A 24576-nucleotide genomic window follows, 5' to 3' on the forward strand; every position below is an offset into this window, starting at 1 on the left:
AATATAAGGATATCGAACTGTCTAGCATTAAACATGTTTTTTCATAGGTAGACAAGATATATTGATTAAAATTTTTATAAAATTCTCATACAAAATATACCTAATTAAAGATTAAAAATTAGACAGAGTTACGTAAATCCTGAATATATTTCCCTTTGAGTCCATGAAAAGTTTCTCAGACTTTAATCATTGTCCATAGACATTGTTTTAGGTACATTGATGAGTATTCAGATCGATGGTATTAACGTTCTTCCAATCTTCCAACATTTTCTTCTATACTTAAACAACTTCCTTTTCCGTTTGACTTTAAATTTCTATGATCTTTATAATTTCAAAAATCTCTATTTTCTTCACAATTTTCTGAATTTCAGGGAGAATTCGAATATACTTAATTATTGTGCTAAAATTGTAAGTTAACATATTTTTAGAAATTAAACCTTTGAGTATGCGTAGGAATATTGATTGTTGACTTATTTTAGGCTATAACACTAAAATATATTGTTACTAATATATTTACTTGTTGAGAAATAAATATTATTATCCAATTACTTTAATCCTTGTTATTATTTATTCTAATTATTTAATTTTAGTGTCATCTTTCTCTATATAGAGAAATTAAGCAATTATCAATTGAAGAACCCTGTATGTATTTTGAATAAAATATTGATTTTTTTCTAGATGGCGTAGCAGAAGTTTCATTCATAAGCTCATTCATTCAACTTTTCATCCCCGGTAAACTTAGAGCTTAGTGGTAGTAAATAGAATGAAATTTTTGAATATCGTCAAGTTATTTCCGGTTAACTTAGGATCATCTGCTTGAAAGTATTTTTTGGGGTTTTAAAGATTGGGTAGTACGGTATTTAAACTACTGCCCACCTATAAAACTCAGAAAAATATCTGATATTCCTTTAGAGCTGCATTTTAGTCATTGTTGTTAATAATACGGTGAGTCCAAGATTACCCATATTTTCATGTAAAATCGTAGTAGCGGTGTTGTGATTGAGAAAAAAATTTGAATAAATGAGTGTAAATTATTTAATCAATACAGATACTATAAATAAAATGTACGTGGGTGTTGTGCAAGGGCTGTTCATGTAACCTTTGTGTTCCGGTCCAATACAGATAACAGTCAATTAAGCTAGAATTTAGCTTAGCCTATATACAATTACGGAACAAAAGTTACTTTAAATAAATGTATCTACAAAGACTGGTAATAGTTTTTTGAAACGTTAATATATGCCATTTTATTTATTTTCTATTAAATTATGGGATATTTTTTTATTTATCACAAAAATTACTATTTATTTCTAAAGTAGTTAAAAATTTGTGTAGCTTGTTAAGTTACAATGTTTCTTTATTGTTTTTTATTTTGAAAATTTATTTGAAATTTGTTACTTTTAACTTTATTTAGTCTTTTTAATGATGCCTTTCTGGAGTCATTTTTGTCGTTTGCAATGAGGTAATAGGAATAATTGAGAGAATATTAAAAAATCCACATCTAATTTATTTAAATTTTCATCATATTTTATTTTTATGTACAAACTACTCATACTGTATGTCAGTATTATACATCATTGTATGTTTGGTTGCATACATAAATATATTTAGTAGCTTCTGTTTAAATTTGAATCATTGGGAAGTTGCCGGTATTTATAAAGTATCTCTGTCTACTTTCTTATTGATCTATTTACTACAAACACTCACGTTGAATTGGCGGGGACGGTGAAGGAAGTGTACGAGCTGTGATAAAACCACAGATCACCTATATTTAGATGGATCACGACTATATATGTAATACTTATTAGTATTACCATTGTATAAAGAATAGGAATAATATATAATTCTCTCTGAGATTTATTTAACTTACGAAAATTTATTTTTAAAAATTTTATTAACACAAAAACACTAATTAAAATTTTAAAAATGGATCAACTCTATTAATTTCAAGCGATTAAATTAACAAGATTCATTGAATGAACAAAATTCATTTGAATGAATTAGATTTATTGAAAAGGTACGTGTATTAACAACAATCCTATTTTATAGTAAAATAAATGCTGACACATGTTCACATAGGTAATATGATCTTGCGTCTTAATTTTTAGAATAATCTAGATTTTTCTTCATGTAACTAGAGTACAATTTTTCAAAAGAAAGTAATAACAGTTAGGCCAATTCTACTATAGCTGCTAAGCAACAAAAATATTACATATACATAAAAACCAGGTAAATACATAAAACTCCAACTTAAAGGCGATTCTGGGTCAAGTATTCATATCGTTGTCGTTGAACACGAGGGAATCGAAATTCGTTGTTGTCTAGATTCTCATGCCCTCTCCTTACAATAGGAACGCTTCCGCCAAAGAGTATCGCGCTTTATTTCACTCGCATGCGCATGTAAATAGACAATTCTAACCTTTCATTTTTATGTGTAAAATTTTTAATTGTATAAGAATCAGTTATAATTGTAGTTTTATATAAGGGATTGTAGTAATGGATGATCTTCTGCATATTGGACTGCTGGAATAACTAGAAGAAGTTGAAGAAATTGTTGCAGAGCCTAATTGAGTTGTTTTAAGAGAACCTCTAATACAACTCACTGATTACCAATTTAAAAAAATATTTCGGCTATCCAAAGAAACTTTTAGATATGTTTTGACACAATAAAAATATAACTGGATGAACCTGTAAAAACTATAGTAGTAATAACTTTTTATTTGGTTTTGATTTATATAAACTTATTACAAATATGTAGCTGCAAGGTATTTAATATAAAATTGATATACTATTAAAAGTTGTTTAGCTATCTAAATGTTAAAATGAAATTATTTCATTTACTTATTGGAAGCAATGAAGTTTTTTGGTAGTTACCTGCAAGATGTAGGTAATAATTATTGTTTGGGTATCTCCCAATCATCAGTGAATCGATGAATTCACAAAATTATAGAGGTATTCAACAAACAGGAAATAATGGATGCATTCATAAAATTATGAGATATGTCTTATTCTCAGTTAAATATAAATTTGAAATATTTTTTAAAATATAATGTACCTGGAATGGAATTCTTTGCGTTTAATTAACAGTAAAAATACAGAACAAGAAACTATATTGACAAAATATGCTAATATACTGATGTTGCCGTAATTAGTCGCTCGTGTTATAAATTTGCAAGAAGAGGGGTTTATAAGAATCTAAAAAGTCCATATCGCTGCCAATCAAATCACTCTCTTTGGTGATTGCTCGCTTGTGATAGGATTGAGTTAAGAATATCGGTCCTGATTTCAGCGTTACGTCATGCGCAAGGGATGTCAAATTCCAGCCGACGTATATTGATGTGAGTGTATCGTGCTAATTGTGAGATAGGCAACTATAAATACGTACATGTGTGATAGAAGTTGCATATACAAACTTTTTAATAAGAATTTAGAGCGTGATTGTAAAATAATTAATCATTGTAATATGATAATTTCGTCTGATAGAAATAATAAGCTTAAGCAAATAAAACTACATACTTTTATTGCGATAATATATAAATGCTAGCCTTTATAGCGAATTAGTTAACAATAAAAACGAATTAAAAACTATTTTAAAAGCTAATAATGCTTAAGATGTTTATTTTATAAGTTGAACTTTGTAATCGTGAGTGAAATTATTTAACTGATATAAACAATAATTTTATTACATTCTTCCCTAATAAGTAATGCATTCTCATTATCTTAATAGTGATTCTATTGAAAACTTTCGATTATATTTTTGAAGACGAGTTATAGTTTGACCGATTGTTTGCCAAAACTTATTGAGTTTTTTTGCTTCCAGAATCTAATTACCGTTTATAGTTTATTAGAAGAACTTTAATGCATATCTCGTACATAAATAGTTTCCTATGTATATGTGAACAAAAACAAACGACGAAATTGCTTTCATGTTAATTAGATTATAAGATTCTAGAATATACAATATGAATTATTCTTTACACTAATTTTTATAATCGTTTAACCTTTTCACTCTTAGTATTATTACATCGCTAATATCTGAAATTCATTAGTATCCGTATAAGGGCCTATTTTAAACGGTTGCAGCAGTCAAAAGTTGAAAATCTTGCGCCCATCTGCCCCAAGCACGGAATATTCGTCTAGACCTACTAAAATGACGCAAAACCGGGAAAACAGACTGGCCCGACTGGCCATCGCAGTGAAAAGGTCAAAGAAATTACGTTTTATAATATAAATAGGAAGATGTTTCATTTAATTACATTAATTTAATTTATTAAACAATTGAATACTATAACTGAATCAATAATCCTTTCTTAAGGTCGTATTCTAACCCTATGATGTAGTAGACTAACTCTTAGGCTCATTTCGCACCAAGTCAGGTCTAGTCCATTCGCGTCCAGTCAAGTCGGACGCTTTTGAATTGGAAATATTAACTTATATTAAAACAAAGAGAATGTGTAAATCTGGTTTCACACTAAGCGCGGCAAGACTTGCCAAGACTTATTGCGACTCAGCCGGTCGAAAATTTTAAGAATCAATCAGTCGTGATAGTTGCACGGAGAAAATGGATATAGAAGCATCAATTGCATTAGTGGAAGCGAAAGAAGCAATTTACGATCCTAAACACCCAAAGCACAGAGATCCGGATTTATTTGCTGCTGCATGGAGAAGCATAGCTATAGAATTGAACACAACTGGTAAGTAACTAGGTTTTTATTACAGTATATTTTCGTGAAAAAGAGGTTCAGATTTGTTTACCAAACATCCCGACATTTCTCGTTTTGCCATTGTACAGAACCTTCTGCTGACATGAAATAATCTGTTAATTGTTCTCGGATCTGCATTGCCTTTGTATTTGCTCTGTGGATACTTAGGCAGGTCTTAAGGATTGAAGTTGAGAACGATTGAATTTTGTTCCAAAACTTGGATTTTTTTCGTCCGCGAACACCGGCTGGCATTTTCATATCTGAACGGCGCTGCCCTTAAGAAATGCCGTTTGGTGATGTACTAAGTTGGTTTATCCGACTTACGCTGGTCTATTATCTACCTACGTTTGATTACCAATTGTGACCATGCGTCCCGGGATTGTCCCGTTTTGAGACTATCTATCTCTTTGCCCCAAACGAGAACAAAAACTCTTTTGACATTTTCATACTGATAACATTTTGTAGAATGCCTGAAGATGAGTGTACTTTTAATACTAGTTAGCAAAATAATTATCCATTTATGAAACAAAGTAGTGGTAAATCAGATGTTGTATGTGAAAATGCCGCACAGATTTTAATGTTGGACACGATGGTTCTAGCGATATTAAGAAACATAAAAAATCAGAAGCAGCGGAAGATGCAGGAAAATCACGGCTTTCGCTCAAATGACTGCGCTTCCATTTTAATCCTATCATGCTTTCAACAAAATTTTTTTGATGCTCTTGTAAATAGGCTATTGTTAAAATTGTGTTGTCTCCTAAAGAGATGGATGAATTAAAAAACCAGCTACGTGAAGCTACTGTATATCTTTATTATCGAATGCTGCTAATTTGGTTCTATAGAACTATTTCGTGTGGTAATTTTTTGCCTTATGAAGCGTTAAAGTTGAGATTTTGGAGTTTGGAGAACAGCCAGGCGAGAAAAGGAATATATATGTCAAATATTTGAGAGAATTGAGTATTACTATATAATGATTTAAACAAAAAAATTGGAGAGGAATGTTTGGAAAGTCATTTTTATTACCAAAATAAACATCGTCAAATCTTGTACTCACCTTGTTCTTAACTAAAAACTAGACCAGATATTTTAAAATTATTTATTTATCACAAATACCTGGTGGATGGTCCCAGAATTACCTGGTCCAAGAAAAAAAGCACAAAAATTTTGAAAAATAATATATTTATTTATATATATGAGTATACTTAATCTCCTTTCCGCTCCATACACTTTTCCTAAAGATTTTCGAAATAAGTTCGATACTCTTTTTATAATAAGAATCATGAAGCTCCTGAATATAGTCATTAACTGCCGACATCACCAATTCATTGCTGGAAAATCTTTGAGCCATTTTTTCAAGTCTGGGCACAGAAAATAATCCGAGGGGTATAAATCTGACGAATAGGGTGCATGATGTAGCAATTCAAATTTTAATTTATTAATTTCGGCTATTGCAATCATGGATGTGTGAGCTGGTGTATTATCTTGATAAGAACACTTTCTTCTTAGCTAAATGTGACCGTTTTGCTTGATTTTTTCGCTCAAACGTTGCAATAAGTTCGCACAATACTCGCCATTGTTAGTTTTTCCTTTTTCAAGATAGTAAATGAAAATTATCGCACGGATTGAACGGTATTTGAAGCCGGTTCTCTTTTTCCGTCCATTGTTTTCATTGTTCTTTTAATTCAGGTGTGATGTGATGGATCTAGGTTTCATCCATGGTTATGAAACGACTAAAAAATTTTGTCTTACTTCTGTGAAGAATTGTCAAAGACTTGATAGAAACATCTTCACGGCGATATTTTCGTTCCATTGTGAGCCAACGCGGCACACAACTTACTCATGTACAAATTTTCAGTTAATATGCGATGTACCGCACTATGTCTACTAGCTCGCGCACTTTTAGTCGATGATCACCAATTTTCTTCAAAATTTCTGGAGTCATCTCCTCCAATATTTTACTGTTGATAACGATGGATCAGTCAGACCCAAATTAGAATCTAGCTCAGCTTTTATATTGGTTGGGCTAATGCCTTTCGAATAAAAGTATTGTAACACATAACGATGACCAATTTTTTCCATGTTTACCAATTCACTGGAAACGTTCACTATTCATGACTGCCAAACAAATACTAAATAACGTGACGTCTTCAAATTTGAAACATGTGCTGTACAGATTGTCGACTTTCTGATACAAGTGTATTTTTCAAGCAACTACCATCTCTAGGTCAGGCCAGGTACTTTTGGGACCATCCTCGTACAAAACCAATGATTGTGCCTGTAATTACAATTCATAGATTCATAGATTTTACTACTTGCAGTTTGCAGTCTTTCAGGTAGTTTATAAGTTTTCTTTGGGTCTTCTTGAAGTAGCTTCTCTAGTGAATATGGTAGTTAATTAATTTTTGTTGTAATATTTTAAGCTGTCGATTAAGAGATGTTTCATTGTTAATTCACTATTGCACATCTCGCACGTGTTAAAGATTTTACTTTTGAAAATCTATTTTTAAAAAACTTTATTGTTACAAAAAAGACAATTTACAATTTCACAATTTTTTAAGCGAATGATCTTAATTAATTTCACGATTTAATTAACAAGATTCATTGAATGAACCAGATTCATCATTCATATTTATACTAATAAAATGCTGACAGTTGTTTACGTAATTTACTTTTACTTTTACATTTTACTTTTTTCTTTACATAACTCACGTTGGATTGTGATTTTCCGCTAATAGGTAGCCATATATGATACGAGTATGTCCGATTCTTAGACGGGAAGGGTCACTTATTCCCTTCAACTTACTCGTGTATGTTGTTGGAGTTACAGTCGTGATCATTTTAAACGGTTTCGTGTTGGTTCTGATTTGCTTTTCCTTACTATTTTTCTTGGATTTTCTTCTGAAAAAATGCTTTGAAATCGGTATTCAATATTTAAATCTGAGTTTAATTTATGGGAAGTTGAAATTGTAAGATATTTGAATAAATAATAGTATTTTTCTTTTCGATAAATATTAATGGTCGATTTATCTATTATAAATATAAAAGAAACTCTTGCCAGTTATGATTTAAGTTTTTATCAAAGAATTAATTTGCTGCAGTAGTTTTTTTGTTGCGAAATTATTTATACATTTTATTTTAAGGGTGAGCGGTGTTGGAGTACTACAGAATTCTGCAGGTGTCCCGCTTTGACACGAAAAAAATGTTCATGTTAGTATAAAACGTATGAAATTCGTTTAACAAGTAACCAAACTATTAATGAATTCAAGCAAATCATTCGTGTTGGGAGGTTATCTTAAACTAATAAACTCTCGTGTATTTAAACAAAAAGTTAATAGTTATGTTGTTTTTATAAATGCTAGTCATGTTAGAAAAGATATATTTCCTATTATTACTTTTTGTTATAATAACCAAATGCGTTAAAACTGAAATATTAGATGATTGTAATTTACCTACAGATTTGATAAAAGAAATACAATCCTACAGACCTACCGTGAACAGAATCATAGATTCCGTCACAAAGGGGAAACACAAAGGAAAAGTTTATAATGAATTGGTTGATTTTGTGGATAAATTTGGTGCCAGAGTATCAGGAACGAAGAATTTAGAGGATTCTATTGATTATCTAATTGAATTAATGAAAAACAATGGAATAAGTAACATTCGGGGAGAGAATGTGACTGTACCGCATTGGATAAGGTTAGTTATAACTATTAAATTTTATTCGAAGCATTACTTTCTACGTTTCAATAATCTAGTATTTTATATCTGTTTAGCTTTTGTTTTCTTCCTTCTTATACCCATTTTATTTTCTCTTTCCTTCTCTTTTTCCCTCATTCGTTTTTTGTTTCTTATTAATATTTTTCTTTTCCATATTTTCAACTTTAATTTTCCTTTCCTTTGATTAATTTTTATATTTTATATTTCAAACCGTTGATTTTGCTACAAATGTGGAAATAATTTCATAATAACCCTTCTCATTTCATGCTGAATCACGACCACACACGGTCCGGGGTTTGTTCGGATCCGGACAAAGTAGAAGTACATTGAGACAAATGGTTAATGTTAGTTCTAATAGATGTTTTGCCACTTCCTTTTTGCTGAAGAAAATGGGAGGAGTAGCAGTCCATGTAAATATTCAGGGCTTTTCAAAAAAGGTGATCCCGTCTCTAGGATAGATAGAAGAATGAAAAGGATTTGCTAAGTAAAAAATTTTCGTAACGCCATCAGTTTCAAGATAAAGGCAGTCGAAGAAAAAAAAATTATACACATTTTTTACGATTTTGCCGCAACTACTGATATTATTTTGAAATTTTATACGAATTTGTTTTGGAAGATGTCTCTCATAGAGGGCGCTAGTTACACAGTTCAGACAAGTAGTATTGAACTTTTCCAATATTAGATTTATCAAGCAAAATTTCAAGTGAACTTAAGCATATTCAATTTAACACCAAAAAGGTACTCTTGGTAAAACTCGATACTGTTTACCGTTTTCGGAATATTTTGATTATTAATTATTAATTAGTGAATGTGAATTATGTGAATTGAAAATTTTTTGTTGCATGTATAAGACCCCCTCGATAAAGCAAGTATATTGAAAAAAATTGGGACTGAAGGTTTCGTTTCTTGCAACGTTTCACAAAAATCCAGTCTAATCAGTATAGGATCTTGTTTTTCAAAGTTAAATAAGTATGGGCACTGAACTATTGGAGGCCGTAGTATGAAATAAACAACAATTTGATGATCGTTGATTCAACTTTGAATTATACACTGTAATAGCATTTCCTCTGGGCTTGCTATGGAAAACTGTCATTCATTGATAGTTATGACGTTGAGTTAAGAATAATTACATTTGTGAAACCTTGTTATTCGTTAAATTAGATATTGTTAAACAAAATGTAATCAAATTTTGAATACACTGATATGTTATTAACCTTAGACGAATGTTTAGGAAACTCTAGTGCAGCTGTTATGCAGAAAAGTTTCCTCGAAGAAACTTACCAAGTAAAAATACATTTAGAGCCATTGAACGACGTTGTCGAGAAACTGGGAATGTGAGACCTAAATAAATAAATTCTGGCAGGCCAGGAATAATAATTGAGTTGATCAAAATCCAACAGTTGAAACATTAAAGTTAATGTTTGGGTAGCAACTTTAGGTAACAAATTAATAGGTTATCACATTCTACCTGGAAATTTGAATGGTGATATTTACCTGGATTTTTAAGCAATCACTTATTCGAGATATGAGAAGATTTAACGCTAAACGAGCGAAGATTTCTATTTTTTACCCACGTTGGAGCTACACCGCACTTTGATAGAAGGTATCGTAATTGGTTGAGTAACCATTTCACGAGACGATAGATTGGTAGAGATGCAGAAACTCCGATTTATTATTTCATTTTTGTTCAAAATTATTAATACTTTTTTCAATGTCATACAAAACACAAATATGAACCCGGCTACCTTGTCACTTTATTGTGGATTTAAAATATGTTTTGGTTTTCACAAAACATTGCAAATAGATGACTGGGTTAAAACAATATATAAAAATATATAAATTTTTTCAAATTTGAAAATTCTAAAGGTACCAAGCTTGGTCTACTAGTTTGTAAATATTAATTTTTAGTATAATTTCTCTTCAACATTTTCCTGTTGCGGATGTAAATATATCTTATTTTGTATCCTTTGTGTACCTTTTGGAGAGGTAGCTGAATTAATCCCACAAATTATATTAAAATTTAATTTTTAAAGAGGAGAAGAATATGCACAATTGATAGAGCCGCGAAGAACAAAAATTGGTGTTTTGGGTTTAGGTTCGACAGTTCCAACCCCTCCAGAAGGATTGCAAGCTGAGGTTTTAGTTGTAAGATCTTTTGAAGAATTGAATCAACCAAATGTTTCCGCTGCGATTAGAGGTAAACAAATTTTCAATATTTGTTATTTTCAAATGATTGCCACTGAAATTTGCCTGCTATTCTATTTGGAGTACAACAATATTGGTATTTTTCTATTTAATAACAAAGCATTGACTTTTTGATGTTGAACAATTAGCTTTATAAAAATGAACAATTACATCCGCTAATGTTTTAATAAACACAGAATAGTAGACTAATTTTGTTTTCAATAATTTATTATACAAAAAACAGAAAGAAAGAAAGAAACTTTGTAGTGTCCCTGATATAGGAAAGATTTTCCTGTAGCAAGGATTGTAGGAAGGGTTTTTTGGTGTGGGATCCCTTCATTGCGTGTTTGTCCGCTTATTATCACGTGCGGGATATAAGAAATTGAAAGTACTGGGGACAAACAAGTGGCTGGTGGATAATGTATAGTTGTATATTTTTACAAGTAAGTGCAGGTATAGCTGCGGGTGAACGGGTTCACCAGGTACCAGGATAACCACATAAAACCTACAACACTGAAGGTCGGTAAGGTGGGGTTTGGGAATATGTTTCACCCAATAACGGTGGTGGATTATCCAGGGAGGCAAGGTAATTTTCTTCATACTTTGGTACAAAGTAGGAACTTTCGTCCCTAATAACAGTGACGAAAGTGATACCTCGGACATCATGACGCGCAGGGTCGAAAATTCAACTTTTGGTCCTTGTAGTGTAATGTGCGCGCACAGAAAGTAAATGTAAAACTGTCGTCCTGAGGTGAAAGAATGTAGGAAGGTATGAAGAAAAATTGTGTACACTACACGGGCCAAAAGCTGAAATATCGGTCATGATGAAGCGTTCTCCCCAAAGTATTTAGTGGAAATTTCGTGGTAGAAGTCCTTCGTTCATGAGATTTGGTATGTTTGGCTTGGGTTTTCTGCACCAATCCGAGAATTTCTTCGTAGAAGGTGATTTTATGCCTTTTATAGTAATTTTATTATCTTGTCTAATGAGAAGTTATTGCCTTTATACGACATTTTACATGTAGATACTGCGTCTGATATTATATATAATTTCAGGTAAAATAGTGGTATTCAACTATCAATTTGAGCGTTATGGTAAATCTGTGCAGTACAGAAGTTCAGGAGCAGCAGAAGCATCAAAGCATGGAGCAGTTGCTGTTCTTGTCAAATCTGTGGCACCATTTTCTATGTACACGCTTCATACTGGGTATCAAAGGCATCAAACGGGTGTCAAAAAAATACCAGCTGCATCCATTACTATCGAAGATGCAAATATGTTTCAAAGATATCAGGTAAATATGAACTTTTATCGACAATAAAATAAATTTGTTTCTTCTTTCCATATTTCAGATTTTAGATTACCAATTTTTAATATAATTCAATTGATATCTTTCAGGATAGGGGACAAAAAATAATATTGAAATTAAATATAAATTCTGAAACTCTACCAGATGCAATATCAAGGAATGTTATAGCAGAAATAAGGGGATCTCAAAAACCGAATAAAATTGTTGTCGTTTCGGGTCATTCTGACAGTTGGGATGTTGGTGTTGGCGCTATGGATGACGGTGGTGGTGCCTTTATTTCTTGGTATTCGCTTGCATTACTTAATGATCTTGGATTGAAGCCAAAGAGAACCATCAGGTATTAAATTTTTATTCAAAATGATTCTAAATTACCTTCATCATCATTATGTAGCTCTCTTTCGAGCTAAAAGCACCTATCGGTGTTTCAGCAGCTGCGGTAAAACGATGAGGTCACTATCCGCATACGTCGTCACCTTAAATGTCTTCAATTGTGCATCATAAAAGGATAATTCAAATATTCTTCATTTACTAGGTTAATTCTATGGGCGGCTGAAGAACCAGGTTTTATAGGAGCACAAGCTTACGATAAGGAGCATAAAAATGAACTGAGTGACTTTACTTTTGTTATGGAGGCTGATGAAGGAACTTTCACTCCCTTGGGGATAGAATATACTGCTGGTAAAAGAGGAGGCTGTGTATTGAAAGAAATTGTCAAGTAAGTGGTGTTGAGAATACGAAAATATTTATGAACTTTGTCTCTATTCAATTATACAACAGAACCGTTGAGAAATGGTTCTTCTTCTCCTTCTTCTATCTTTTCTATAGGCAATTCTGCTTGGTTCTTTCTTTTTTGTGCTTTTAAGTTATATTATCGCTCCACCTTTTTCGAGGTCGACCGACACTTCTCCTCCCGGCCAGCGATTTGTCTCTTGCGATCTTTACTACCCTATCATATGTCATTCTACTTATATGGTTGTTCCATTCTTTTTTTAAATTCAATAACCACTCGTTAATCTTCTCCACGTTACATGTTGTTTTAATGTAGTCGCTACTTACTCGATCTCTTAGTGTGTTCCCCCTGATTCTCCTCAGTATTCACATCTCAGCTTTTTCCAGCATCCTTTGTGTTTTGGACGTGTCCGGTCGCGTTTCTGCTTGTTTGTCATTATTGGTCTTATAATAACTTGAATTTTGAGCGCACTATATCGAACACATAAGTTACAAAAACTACCCTTCCATGTGCTGCGCTTCATTGACTGCGCCTCAATATTCGGGGAGCTTTAAAGTCTCTTTCATCGTAAATGAAAAAAATATATTCCTCAATCTTCTGCCAACATAGGCACAGTACTCTGGTCTGCCCACCTTGCTCTGCCTCCCAATATGCGCTAGTAAACTCTGACTCCGTTGCCCTACGCGGCAAATTTTCACAAGAAAACGAATACTTTTCAACTAAATATATACTCTTGATGCGTTTTCATATCCGACTGTCAAAAATGCTGTCAGTTTTTACTGTCAATTCAAATAATCTCCGGTTTATAAGCCGTAAAGGAAAGTCTACTAAGGAATCAATAAATTTTCTATCAATGTAAAAGGCAAATTCATTTATTTAATTGGCGTATTCAAAAAAAAAAATTGATTTATATACAGAAGGAAAACATTATCCTATTGTATATATTATTGTGGGATAGATAGAAATTAACAACTCAAAGATCAATCGATATTTCAAAAATATAAACTGCCGTTCTCCAAAGCAGAAAACAACTATTTTCCTGACTAATGCCTTGACAAATATTGAATTACATCTCCTCTAAAGAGCGCGATGTAAATCGACATTTTTATCGATATCAATATCCCCATTGGCTCACAATTCCAGTTGTAACCACTGATTAGTTTCGACGTTATTAGGTCTCAACACAGTGGTATAACAAACTATAGTTGGAGTAGAGACCTGAACTGAAAAACTTTTTTCTCCTTTGAAGAACGGCAGTTTATATTTTCGAAATATCAAATTTTGAAATAATTTTAAGACATGAAGAGTAGGAAACATATTTTTTGATATATTTGACACCCCTCATATACCATCGAATTGGAATCTATATTATCGGTGATCACGCCTACCTCAGATGGCGTTAGGTGGGGAATGTTTAACTACATGAACCAAATATCTGCGCTCTTTGATGTTGTCTTCAGTTCAGTTCAGATTTGCTATACAACTCGAACACATGATTCATTGGCAGAAATTCACACATGTTAATCTCAAATTATTGATTTGAATCATTGACATTACATGGTATGTTGTGAAAATATGTTCATTATCTAACAGTTATGCCAATTTTAATTACATATTTTTCAATATTATTTCAACGTTTTCAACCAATTCAAAAATTAAAAGATAAATATTCAATGTGAATCATAATTCATAAACCTTAACTTCTAATATGGTTTACTCTGATATATTAACACATAGGATTCATCCTCGAACTGAACTTCCCTAATAATGGGAAGAACACTTCCCGAAGGCTTGGAATTATAGTTTAATAAATAGCGTTTCGTTATAGGGAACGTGGCAATGAAACACCAAAGTAGACTAACTTTAGTATTTTCCGAGCTTTCGAATACTTATGTTTTCATCATGTGGGAAATAATTAATTGAGATTTGTGGGGGCTTTAAGTTATATAAATTATTGTAAAAATTTTAAATTCATAGGATTTAAAATTCAAAATTCAAAGTGACGTTGATAGAAATATTGATGAATACATAAGTATTCGAAAGCTCGGAAATATTCAGTGACTGAAGGTAAACATAATTATTGCTATTATTTTAATGCTTTCAGGTTATTAGCACCAATAAATGCTACTAAAGTTCAATATTCGAACTCAGTCGGATCAGATATCGCTATGTGGGCTCAAAAAATACCAATAGCGGGATTATTAAACGATAATAGACATTATTTTTGGTACCACCATTCAGCGGCAGATACTATTGACATTTTAGATTCTGATACTCTTGATAAAGCTACTGCGGTTTGGGCTGTTGTAGCATACGTAGTAGCAGATTTACGTGATGAGTTTCCTAGAGAATTTGAAGATATTTCGAAGCTGACTAGTGTTAGTTTATTAAATAAATTAAAGGATGCTCAGCAAAAACATAATTGAGGTTAGGAAATTCGTATGGTGCATAAAATAGTTTTAAGTAGTTCTCATTGTTAAAACTTTATTTTTTTATTTGTTTCAAGGTAACAATTTTCTAATATTTGATTATGGTAAATTTGGTGTTTGTTATTCTGAAATAATTTAATTTCAATTTATAGTTGACATTACCAATAAAAAATTGTTTTCTATGACATCATATCATGAATACATTTTTTTATTTCTCATTCCTTAGACCCTTTTATATGTTTTTGTAGCTAACTTGTCTTGATTTTTAGCCTCTTCTAGTTGAAAATTACATTTTAAAACATGTATCCATTTCGATCTTTATAAAAAAATATATTTTGATAATAGTTTCAGAAGAAACCTTAAATAAAGACAATTTAGCAACAAAAATAATTCTTAAATTTAGTTAAACATTTAAAAAATATATAATACTACCATTCAAATATTTATATGAGAGTGTTTTCATCTTGCGGTTCAAATACCATCACTAATGACTGATGAGAAGAAGACTTTTCGCTGGGACCTAGTAGTGCAGCCTTTTCGCCATTTTCGTTAAGGCTACAATCCGGAGATGAGTTGTCCATTACGAAAAAATTATTCGTTGTTGTAGCACTACTTGTGGACGGTAAACTATGAACATCTGGAGAAGCCAAAGGAGGAAAAGCCTTCGGCGAAGATTCCAGAGTTTCTTTGAGGTGTATCACTGGATAAGATTCTCTGGAAAGTCAGGTCTATACAGAACATAAGTTTAATCAAGGCTTATGTGTTTTTGATTTATAAGTATTGATAAAACGCGCCTCTTACTATTATTGAAGCTTTATATTAAAATTAACAGAAAATATTTAGTAATTCATTTTGAAGACGTTTTTACTTAGTATTTGATAAAAATTACGAGTATCAACTCAAAGTTCGTAATATTAAATACGTTTTAAAACTGTTATCACAATTGTTGTTCGACTTCACCCAACATCGTAAATTCTTATGATCCTACCAACAATCCAATAAATACTAATACAACTATAAACGATGTTATTTCTTTGAACTCGTTAAATGTTGCAAATTCAAGTACTAATACTAATGTAACTTCCTTTTCATTTCAAATTAATAATGCTTACAGTTGTACTTTTAATATTATTATTACAAAATAAAATTTATGAAAGTTTGTTTGGTGAGGGTAAACGCTCAAGCAAAGATTGGTTCAAAGCGTTCATGAAATATCTGAAAGAAAAGCGCAATTCGTGAATCCAGCTGGAGCCCAGAAGCTAAATAGATTTATTTTGATGGCCATTTTAAAAAAACTGAGAGATATCTACGATAAATTTGACTTATATGTTCATCCCGATATTAATTATCGAGTTACTCCAGTCATAAAAGGTCTATTTGATAAATATAATCAAATAAATAGTAAATAAGCGAAAGGTATCAAAAGAAAGAAAAATAAACAATACGAAGACGATATTAAAACAGGTAGAAAAGAAAAAACGAAGTTTAAAAAGACTTTAAATCGTATGAAAGCTAAAATCGTCAAAGGTAAATCACAAAAACAAATGAGTTGGTAGTGTCATGCCTGCAAAGAAGATAGAATAGACGATGGAATGAGGTATTGCTCCCGATGCTTCAAGTTGTACCACGAAGAGTGTGTCGGTTTGACTGCAGAAGATACTGATGACTTTCAATGTCCTGACGGATGCGAATAAAGGTAATTTGTAGTAATTTAAGTACATGGCTGATTAATAATATAACTTATTGATTATGTTGGATATTTTTCATAATACTCTAAGGTACCTTAAGCTTGATAAATTTTATGCATTACTTTATCATAACTCTGTATATTTGAACATTCGGATTATCCCTATTGATTCTAATTTTATGAAAAGCTCATCATCTTTTTTCAAATTTGAACTCTAGTATTATGAAACTCAAAATATGTAATTATAACAAATTATTTTAACCTGTATCCCGATGTGCTAGAAGTCTGCGAAATTGCCGAGTCTTCATCCCAAGATCCATCTGCCATTTTATTCCTTGTAGCAATTCTTAATCGATGAGAATCTGATAATGGTTCGAATCGTTGATTTTGTACCAGTTCGGACTTTTGGCCGATTGGGGGTTGTGGCGGTGTAGGAAGTTGGCAACTATCTTGGGAAGACTGTGCGGTATCGGGAGGAGAAACAGGAGGTGACACTGAGTCTTGATGTTGAGGACTTATAGTTGACTCTGTTTCTAGTTTTGATTGGATAATCTAAAATTTTTTAAATAAGTCGTGTTATTTTATTCTCAGGTAGTAAACATAAGGCATGCGAATGTGTTTAATGCAATGATCCAAAATAAAAGCAGATATTGGAACACTAGTTATTTTCTAAAGGAAATCAATTTACTTCGGCTTGTCGATTTTTCTTGCTTTTCCGGAGACGAAATGTTTTTCTACTTTGCGGCTTAATTCTTTGTAATCTCGATTTATTCGGATATATTTCTCCCGAACTATCCTCTGTTGGACTGCCAGGACTAAGAGGAGTTGTTGATGTCTCACCTAGGAGCAAATGACACAAATATAAACGGAAAGTTCATTATATAATATTCACCAACATTCAAGAAAAAAAACTAGAATCTTAATTCCTAGATTCGAACTAAACGAATCTTTTACATCAAACAGTTAAAAGACACGTCTAGATGAGAAGAGAATTATTTACATGTAAGAATGTCTTTGGAAAAGGTATCTGTGGAAAATAAAGTCCGGAGGATGATGAAGTTTACCTTTTAAAATCGCGCTAAAATTCTTGTATCTCGGTTGAAACTTTACTGATACATGCATAAGAGCGGTTGGTACTAGCCCGCCAATAGGGGATATGGAGTTTAGAGGTAAGGAGAATCACAAAATATAACAAAAAGAAGGTCAACTTGTTTTTAAATGTTGGCAACACAAATTTAGTTCTGCTACCTATCAATCGTGACACTAGTGTAATAAAAATGTGTCAATATGTCAATCGTCATCAATTTCTGAATTTCTGCCACATTTCCATCAGATTTCGATACATAGGTAGGTGATATTATCAGAAATGTGATTTATAATTATGATTTCTTGTTAAAATCGAGCTAAACGGAGAATACACAGGGTCTTTGAAAACGTTATCATGCGAGTTATATCACTGTATTAAGCGAAAAAAATCAATTAAAAATCACCAAACAATCACATGTCTATAACGCATAGATTAATCGCAAATTAACAATAAGGTTTAGCCAATCAAAGCTTGTGGAACGCTTAAGTTCCTCCCTATCGAGAGAGCCATAAAAGTATTTAGCAGATGCCGCATTTTTGAACTTTGCGTTATAGACATGTGATGTGTTTGGTAATTTTTAATCGATTTTTTTCGTTTAATGCAGTGATATAATTCGTATGCCTACGTTTTAAAAGACCCCGTATATTGCTCGGTATTCAGTCAAGTTGTAATTTTATATTAGAATTTGTTTTAGAGCTAGGTAGGGAGAATAGCACTAGACGACTATTGGACTATTGGAAATAACTGAAAAATTAACAGCTAAGTTTTCTTTTCTCTAAGTATAGATGTAAACATGCAAAGACTACAAGGTGTGTTCTTCCCGAGGGCATATTTTCGACTCATTCTGCGCATCTCTCAAGAGCCAATGAGAATTCGCTCCCAAATTGGCGCGTCATTTTGGGAGCGAAATCTCATTGGCTGCTTCCCAACTGGTACGCTATAGTACACCTTGTAGTCTTTACATCAAGGATGTAAATTCCCAGGCTGTGATAGTAAATATGTGGAAAAAAAGATGAATAAACATTTTTTTCAATTTCCCAAATTCTTTCCTGAAATTATTTTCTGGAAATTGATTTTAAAAATTGCAATATAAAATATTTGAAGTGTAAAGCTATTCTATCTATTCCTACCTCTCATCTGCCTTCATTGTCTACTTCCATTGATGAAGATCACAGTTATATCAAAGTTCATAACTGTATACTAAACCAAGAACACTTATACGCTGTAAATACAGGTATAGTAGACATTGATATGATTGTAGAGGAGCATCAAGTTGATAGTTAGAGTGTTCATACCATAACGTCTGGTAATCTACCTATAGAAGAGCCATTGGAGTTTCCAAGGGAATTTAAATGTGTTCTGTGAGGAGTCTCGGTTAACTGAGCCTCCGGTTAACCGTGTATGTCTTCAAAAAATAACATACATAAATAAAGGTTTTAATAGCGAAACATCTACGGGGAGGCGAGATGGTTATTTGTTTATACAGGAACAAGCGCGGTCGAGCCGTAAACGCCTCTACTGGCGTCTACTGGCTGTTGCTAGGTCGTGCCGTCATATCATGGGAGGAGAAAGATGACACATTCTAGACTCAGTTGGCTCCGAAATAGCGCTGAACTCTGTTGGTGTTATTCGCACGGAAACGTAAGAGAGTTGTAGTTTCTCTAGAAACAAAATTTAATGCTATTAAACGATCGGACAATGGTGAATCCATTAAAAAGGTGGTTGCTGATTTGGGGGTTGTTGAAGTGAATGTTGGCGATTGGAAACGAAAACGTGAAGAAATCCATTTATCAAGTTTATGAATGTATAATAAACCATGAACAAGAACATTCTTATGCTGTAAGTACAGGCATACTAAGCACTGATATGAACGTCGAAGTTGATGCTCTTCGACGATCTTGATAGTTCGAGTGTTCAGACCATAACATTTGGAAATTCACCTATAGAAGAGTCATTGGAGTTTTTAAGTGAATTTAGGTATGTTCTGTGAAGAAAATCATCTCAATGTATCAAGAAAAGTCCGTTGAAATGAGGCACATTGATGTGGCGCTCTAGTAGCAAGTGGAATGATTTAAAAAACAGCGCTAGATATTATTAGACTAGGATAGTGAATTGAATTCTTATTTATAACTATTTTAACAAAACTATTGATGTACAAATTTAAAAATTGTACATAAAATATAGCGCTATTTTTATGAGTCTTTGAACAATAATTTGCTGTTTACAGATCGACACTTTTCCAACTTTTCTGCCTCCTATCTACCTCTACCCTCCATAGTAAGGAAGAATAAGCTTAGAACTGAGATATTGAAGGGAGAATAAGCGTAAGCATGCACGAAAGTCCCGCTTTTAAATTGTTGCCGCATCGTCGCATTTTCATATTTATAGTTGTAATATTTTTTGTTTCATCTTCGCTTTAATCCACTTGTAAGCAAAGCTACTAGCAAAAAAGCTAACGCTATAAAAATCCAAATTATTATATTAAATAATATTCCATAATTTGTGATTTAGTTTTTGTGAGAATTATATTTAGTTATATTTATAATTGACTCATAGATCATTTTGAATAAAAATCATGGTTTACCTGAAGAATGTCTAAATTCTACAGAAGATACGAAACGAAGTTTATGTGCCTTGTGAAGTAGAAGGGATTCTGATTTGGGAATAGGGACACCATGATCATCACTGACTGAAGATCTTTGAGAGGAACGATCTGAAACATTTACATGCACACATATCTACATAAACAGTAGATTCATACTGAACACACTATTTACAATACACCAACACTCACAATAACACTGTTTGACGTACTTTTTACGTTTGAGCAACAGCTTAGTTTACTTCAGTATACTTAGTTACCTTGCGTCAGACATTGTAATTGTGAGTGTTGGTGTAGTGGTAGTTTAAAAGTGTGTTCAGTATAAAAAACACCAACGGTTCCAAAAATTCCAAATTAACAATAGGTACATGCTAAAAAATCCAATGCATTTTTATGGTTATTAGTAACATACAGTGAACAGTTTAATTAAGAGAACACAAAATGTATTGAAACTTTTTGGTGTGATCTGATAACTAAAATATCTTCAGAAAAATTATTTTAATCAAAGTTTCTATTAATTTTTGAGCTGAAATACCAAAAGGAAAGTTTCATATCAAAAATCTTGTTATTCGCAATTGTAAGTAGGGTCAATCACATTAAGAAAAAATTAGTAACTGTACATGTTACACACTTTGCAAAGAAATTTCATGATATGCTCAAGGATATTTTGTAATAAAGAAATATGAGTAATTCAAAATGTACAATGTTTAATTGCGTTAAAATGGTGCTCACCCGGTTGAGCACTAGGGGTCGACTGTCCATTAGCATTTGGTTCTTGACCTTCACTTATATGTGAACTTTGGACTGGAGTAGATGTGTGACTGGTACTAGATGATTCTGAAAATAAATAACTAGTTTTTCATACTGTACTGTAAAGTAAAGATTAGTATTTTGAAGTGTGAAAGGAAAGAGCTATTAAACGTAAACCTTAAATCTAAAAGACAAATTGGAAAAATGAAAACGATTGGATAGCATGGAAAGTGTCACAAAACTAGCCAAAGAGTTGAACGTTGGCAAAACCACAATATCTGACTGAAAAAAAATGTGCTAGGCTTCAGCAAAATTGAACAGCTTCTTGAAAATCGGCAAAAAGCGCCTCATTCATACATTGAAGAACTTACTGCGGCGAGATGAAGACAGCCTTTCTACCACCAAAATTGACCCCTTTACTACAGCCAATTTAATTGAAGATGATACCACCATCCCTTTGGTATTCAAGAACCAAACGTAAAGGATGTTGTTTATTGAGCAGCTGAGTCTTGGGAAAATGTTACAGTTTGAGCAATAAGAAAATCTTGGAATAAACTATGGAATCTTTGGAATTTGAAGAACAAAAATGACACCGTTAACCTGATTCCATTGCTCCAGGTTGTGAGGATGCAGTTGAAACAGACGTGAATGAATGGATGGCGGAAGATAGCGCGAAGACTTTGATAGATGATGACATCATCGCCGCTGTGACGCATAAGCAGGTTCAGTGCGACGAGGAGGAGAAGGGCGGCGGAGAAAGTCTCGTACCATGAGGTAGCAGCTGCGCTCTTCGCTACTTGGAGAAACAGTCTACTGCCACACCCGCGGATGTCATGTTCATCATATAGTTCATGTCAACTTAGACGTGAGAAAAATTGCTGCAAAATGGATCCCCAAATGTTTGAATGTTGACCAAAAGCGTGCAAAGGTAGAAGAATGGCGTTCGATCTGTGCTCGCTTTGAAAACGATGTAGAATTCTTAAACCGAATTGTTTCTATGGATGAGATTTGTGTACATTTCTGTTCTGTTTCGTGTGCAAAATCTGCTGGAAAAGTTCTTGCTTCAGTTTTTTGGGATTGCCATGGAGTAATCATGATTGATTTTTTGGATAAGGGTAGAACAATAACTGGAGATTACTATTCGATATTACTGACCATTCTACGGGAAAAAATTGAAGAGAAAAGATGCGGAAATCTATCCAAAGGTGTTTTGTTTTTGCAGGACAACGCTCCTGCACACAAATCTCATGTTGACATGTAAAAAATTCGTGATTTAGGGTTTGATTTACTAGAACACCACCCTTATTCACCAGATTTGGATCCGTCCGACTATCATCTCTTTCCTCAACTGAAAAAAAGTTTAAAAGATCGTAAATTTTGTTCTAACTAGGAGGTAATAAAATATGTGGAGGTCTGCTTTGCACAGCAAGAAGAAACATTTTTTTTGAAAGGTCTAGAGACGTTGCAGGTTCGATATAATAAATGTATCCAATCAAGAGGAGAATAAGTTGAAAATTATTTTGACATCAAAATTTTTTTTGGCTGTATAGTAGGCTAATAATTTATCAATCTGGAACATGTTCGAAGTAAGTGAACGTTCGGATTGCCCGAGTTCGGACTAACGGTACTCAAGTGTATTTTTGTTGACAGAATCGTTTTAATGTAACTAAGATTTAAATTTAACTTATTTTATGATTTTATAGTAATGAAGTTTATTATGCTTTTAATTTTCAATGATGATTATATAATAATGTAAGAAATTAACCTATAAAAGGTTTATTTACCTTAGAAAAATGTTTTATTTATGCGTAACTAATAAATACAAAATGTATTATAACAGTACACGCTACGTTTCCGGCAACGATAACCTCGTTATCATCAAGCAGACAACTGCTGAATGTTTTTCTTAAACCTATGACGTCACAACTGGAAACCAATGAGAATCGTTTTCTTATGTAGTTAAACATTTAAAATTTTCGCGATTTTCAATTAAATATCACTTTTAATTTAATTTTGCTTTCTGACAATATTTTATATCAAGAACTTATAAAATAAATAAAAAAATTCAAGTCCCTTTTGTAAGAGTAGAGATTCTATATCTTTGATATTAGTAACTAAATAGTTCGGGCTTATTATAGAAAAATACAGAAATATCTTGGAGCAAACTGTACTTGAGGTGCTATCCAACTTTTTTATACTAATAATTTTATGACGAGTTACCTTTTAAATGGGATTGTATTACATCATGAGATGGAGCAGATTTAGATGCATGAAGACCTTCACCAGTAAAAAGCCCGATTAAAGAATGCCTTTGATTTCTCATGGGTTGTATTTCTGTCGTAATCTGACACGTCGGCGTTGTATCTTTCTTTGGTTCCGAAGTAGATTCAGTTGCTACCAAAAATAAATTTTAACAAGAGAAAAGACAACATCAATATTTACCCTACATTCATCTAATTCCTCTTTTAATAATTTCATTTCTTGTGCTAGCTCCATTAATAAAGCACCTCTGCCTTTAGGCAGCGGTAAACCGATACTTCTCATCTTATTTCTTATTTTTGTATGCATGTTCCGTTCGAAATCAGAAATTGGCGGCTGTGCTAACTAAAATACAAATACAAAGTATGATCTATATGCCGTAATAATCACTATAAGAGTAAAAAACGAAATCCATTGACAAAAACTGTTTGTTGCAATTTCTTCTAGCATTTATCATTGTAGGACATATAATCTTATACTATTGGCAACATTCTCGAAGACGTCGTTTGTTTACTCAAGTGTTTGAAGTTTTTTGGACACATTAAAATGTAAGAAACGCAATTACAAACATTACCTTTTGGAATATGAAAGGTTGCATTAGTATATAAAGAACCGTCCTGTGAGTAACAACAAAATCTAAGAAATCCCACACAAATGTAGCAGCTTCATTTCTTTTGCCAAGCTCTCTCATTGTTCTTCCGATCCTTGACCATTCGCTCATTAGCTCACCTTCGAAGCATATGGCCATTATTTTGAGAGCTAAAAGTCATAATAAAATTTTAACGAAAAACATTCTGTGATATTTTTTTATTTTTATTGAGTGGAGATTCTGTATTGGTAGTATAGGACCAATAATACCTACTGAGACAGCGCACTCGGCTTCAAAGTGATCGTCTGAGCGGTTGGAGTGATTTTGGGCGAGTCAGTGAACAGAACTATGCTCTTTGATGGGAAAAAGGGTTCCAAATAACGAATTCACTTTCTTGACAGCTACTTTTTCTTCTACTTATTTAATTTAATTAGTTTCTGCCCCTCATCTAGCTTGTGTGTCTTTTTTCTTATTCTCACGTGATTTTTAGTACCTAGACCCTTTCCCCCTTTGCCAAGGACCATTTTATAAATCTCTT

General features: G+C 32.6%; 2 protein-coding genes across 3 annotated transcripts in view; one reads left to right on the top strand and one right to left on the bottom strand.

The window, feature by feature from the left end:
• The first annotated feature begins 7999 nt into the window (after positions 1 to 7999).
• LOC130442372 (carboxypeptidase Q-like) lies at positions 8000 to 15260 on the top strand. The gene is made up of 6 exons (XM_056776428.1): positions 8000 to 8396; positions 10451 to 10614; positions 11655 to 11890; positions 11995 to 12242; positions 12438 to 12620; positions 14740 to 15260. Exons 1-6 carry the CDS (start codon positions 8053 to 8055, stop codon positions 15059 to 15061), a joined length of 1497 nt encoding a protein of 498 aa, XP_056632406.1. The 5' UTR covers positions 8000 to 8052; the 3' UTR covers positions 15062 to 15260.
• A 140-nt stretch (positions 15261 to 15400) lies between these two features.
• The window catches only part of LOC130442371 (protein unc-80 homolog), a 63029-nt gene continuing 53853 nt past the window's right edge, over positions 15401 to 24576 (bottom strand). For both annotated transcript variants that reach the window (XM_056776427.1, XM_056776426.1), the window contains 8 exons: positions 24024 to 24208; positions 23638 to 23794; positions 23411 to 23584; positions 21173 to 21277; positions 20423 to 20551; positions 17440 to 17591; positions 17014 to 17303; positions 15401 to 15778 (listed from right to left, as the gene is read on the bottom strand). In XM_056776427.1, the coding sequence (XP_056632405.1) occupies positions 15508 to 15778; positions 17014 to 17303; positions 17440 to 17591; positions 20423 to 20551; positions 21173 to 21277; positions 23411 to 23584; positions 23638 to 23794; positions 24024 to 24208 (1463 nt within the window). In that variant the 3' untranslated portion in view covers positions 15401 to 15507. The remainder of the gene's footprint in view (positions 15779 to 17013; positions 17304 to 17439; positions 17592 to 20422; positions 20552 to 21172; positions 21278 to 23410; positions 23585 to 23637; positions 23795 to 24023; positions 24209 to 24576) is intronic.

Source organism: Diorhabda sublineata, chromosome 4 (assembly GCF_026230105.1).
Source record: "Diorhabda sublineata isolate icDioSubl1.1 chromosome 4, icDioSubl1.1, whole genome shotgun sequence".
Classification (NCBI taxonomy): Eukaryota; Metazoa; Arthropoda; class Insecta; order Coleoptera; family Chrysomelidae; genus Diorhabda; species Diorhabda sublineata.

Coding starts and splice junctions, on each gene's coding strand:
- LOC130442372 (XM_056776428.1), top strand. CDS start 8,053: ATGCTAGTCATGTTAGAAAAGATATATTTCCTATTATTACTTTTTGTT. Junction 8,397..10,450: donor ACTGTACCGCATTGGATAAG/GTTAGTTATAAC, acceptor TAATTTTTAAAG/AGGAGAAGAATATGCACAAT. Junction 10,615..11,654: donor TGTTTCCGCTGCGATTAGAG/GTAAACAAATTT, acceptor ATATAATTTCAG/GTAAAATAGTGGTATTCAAC.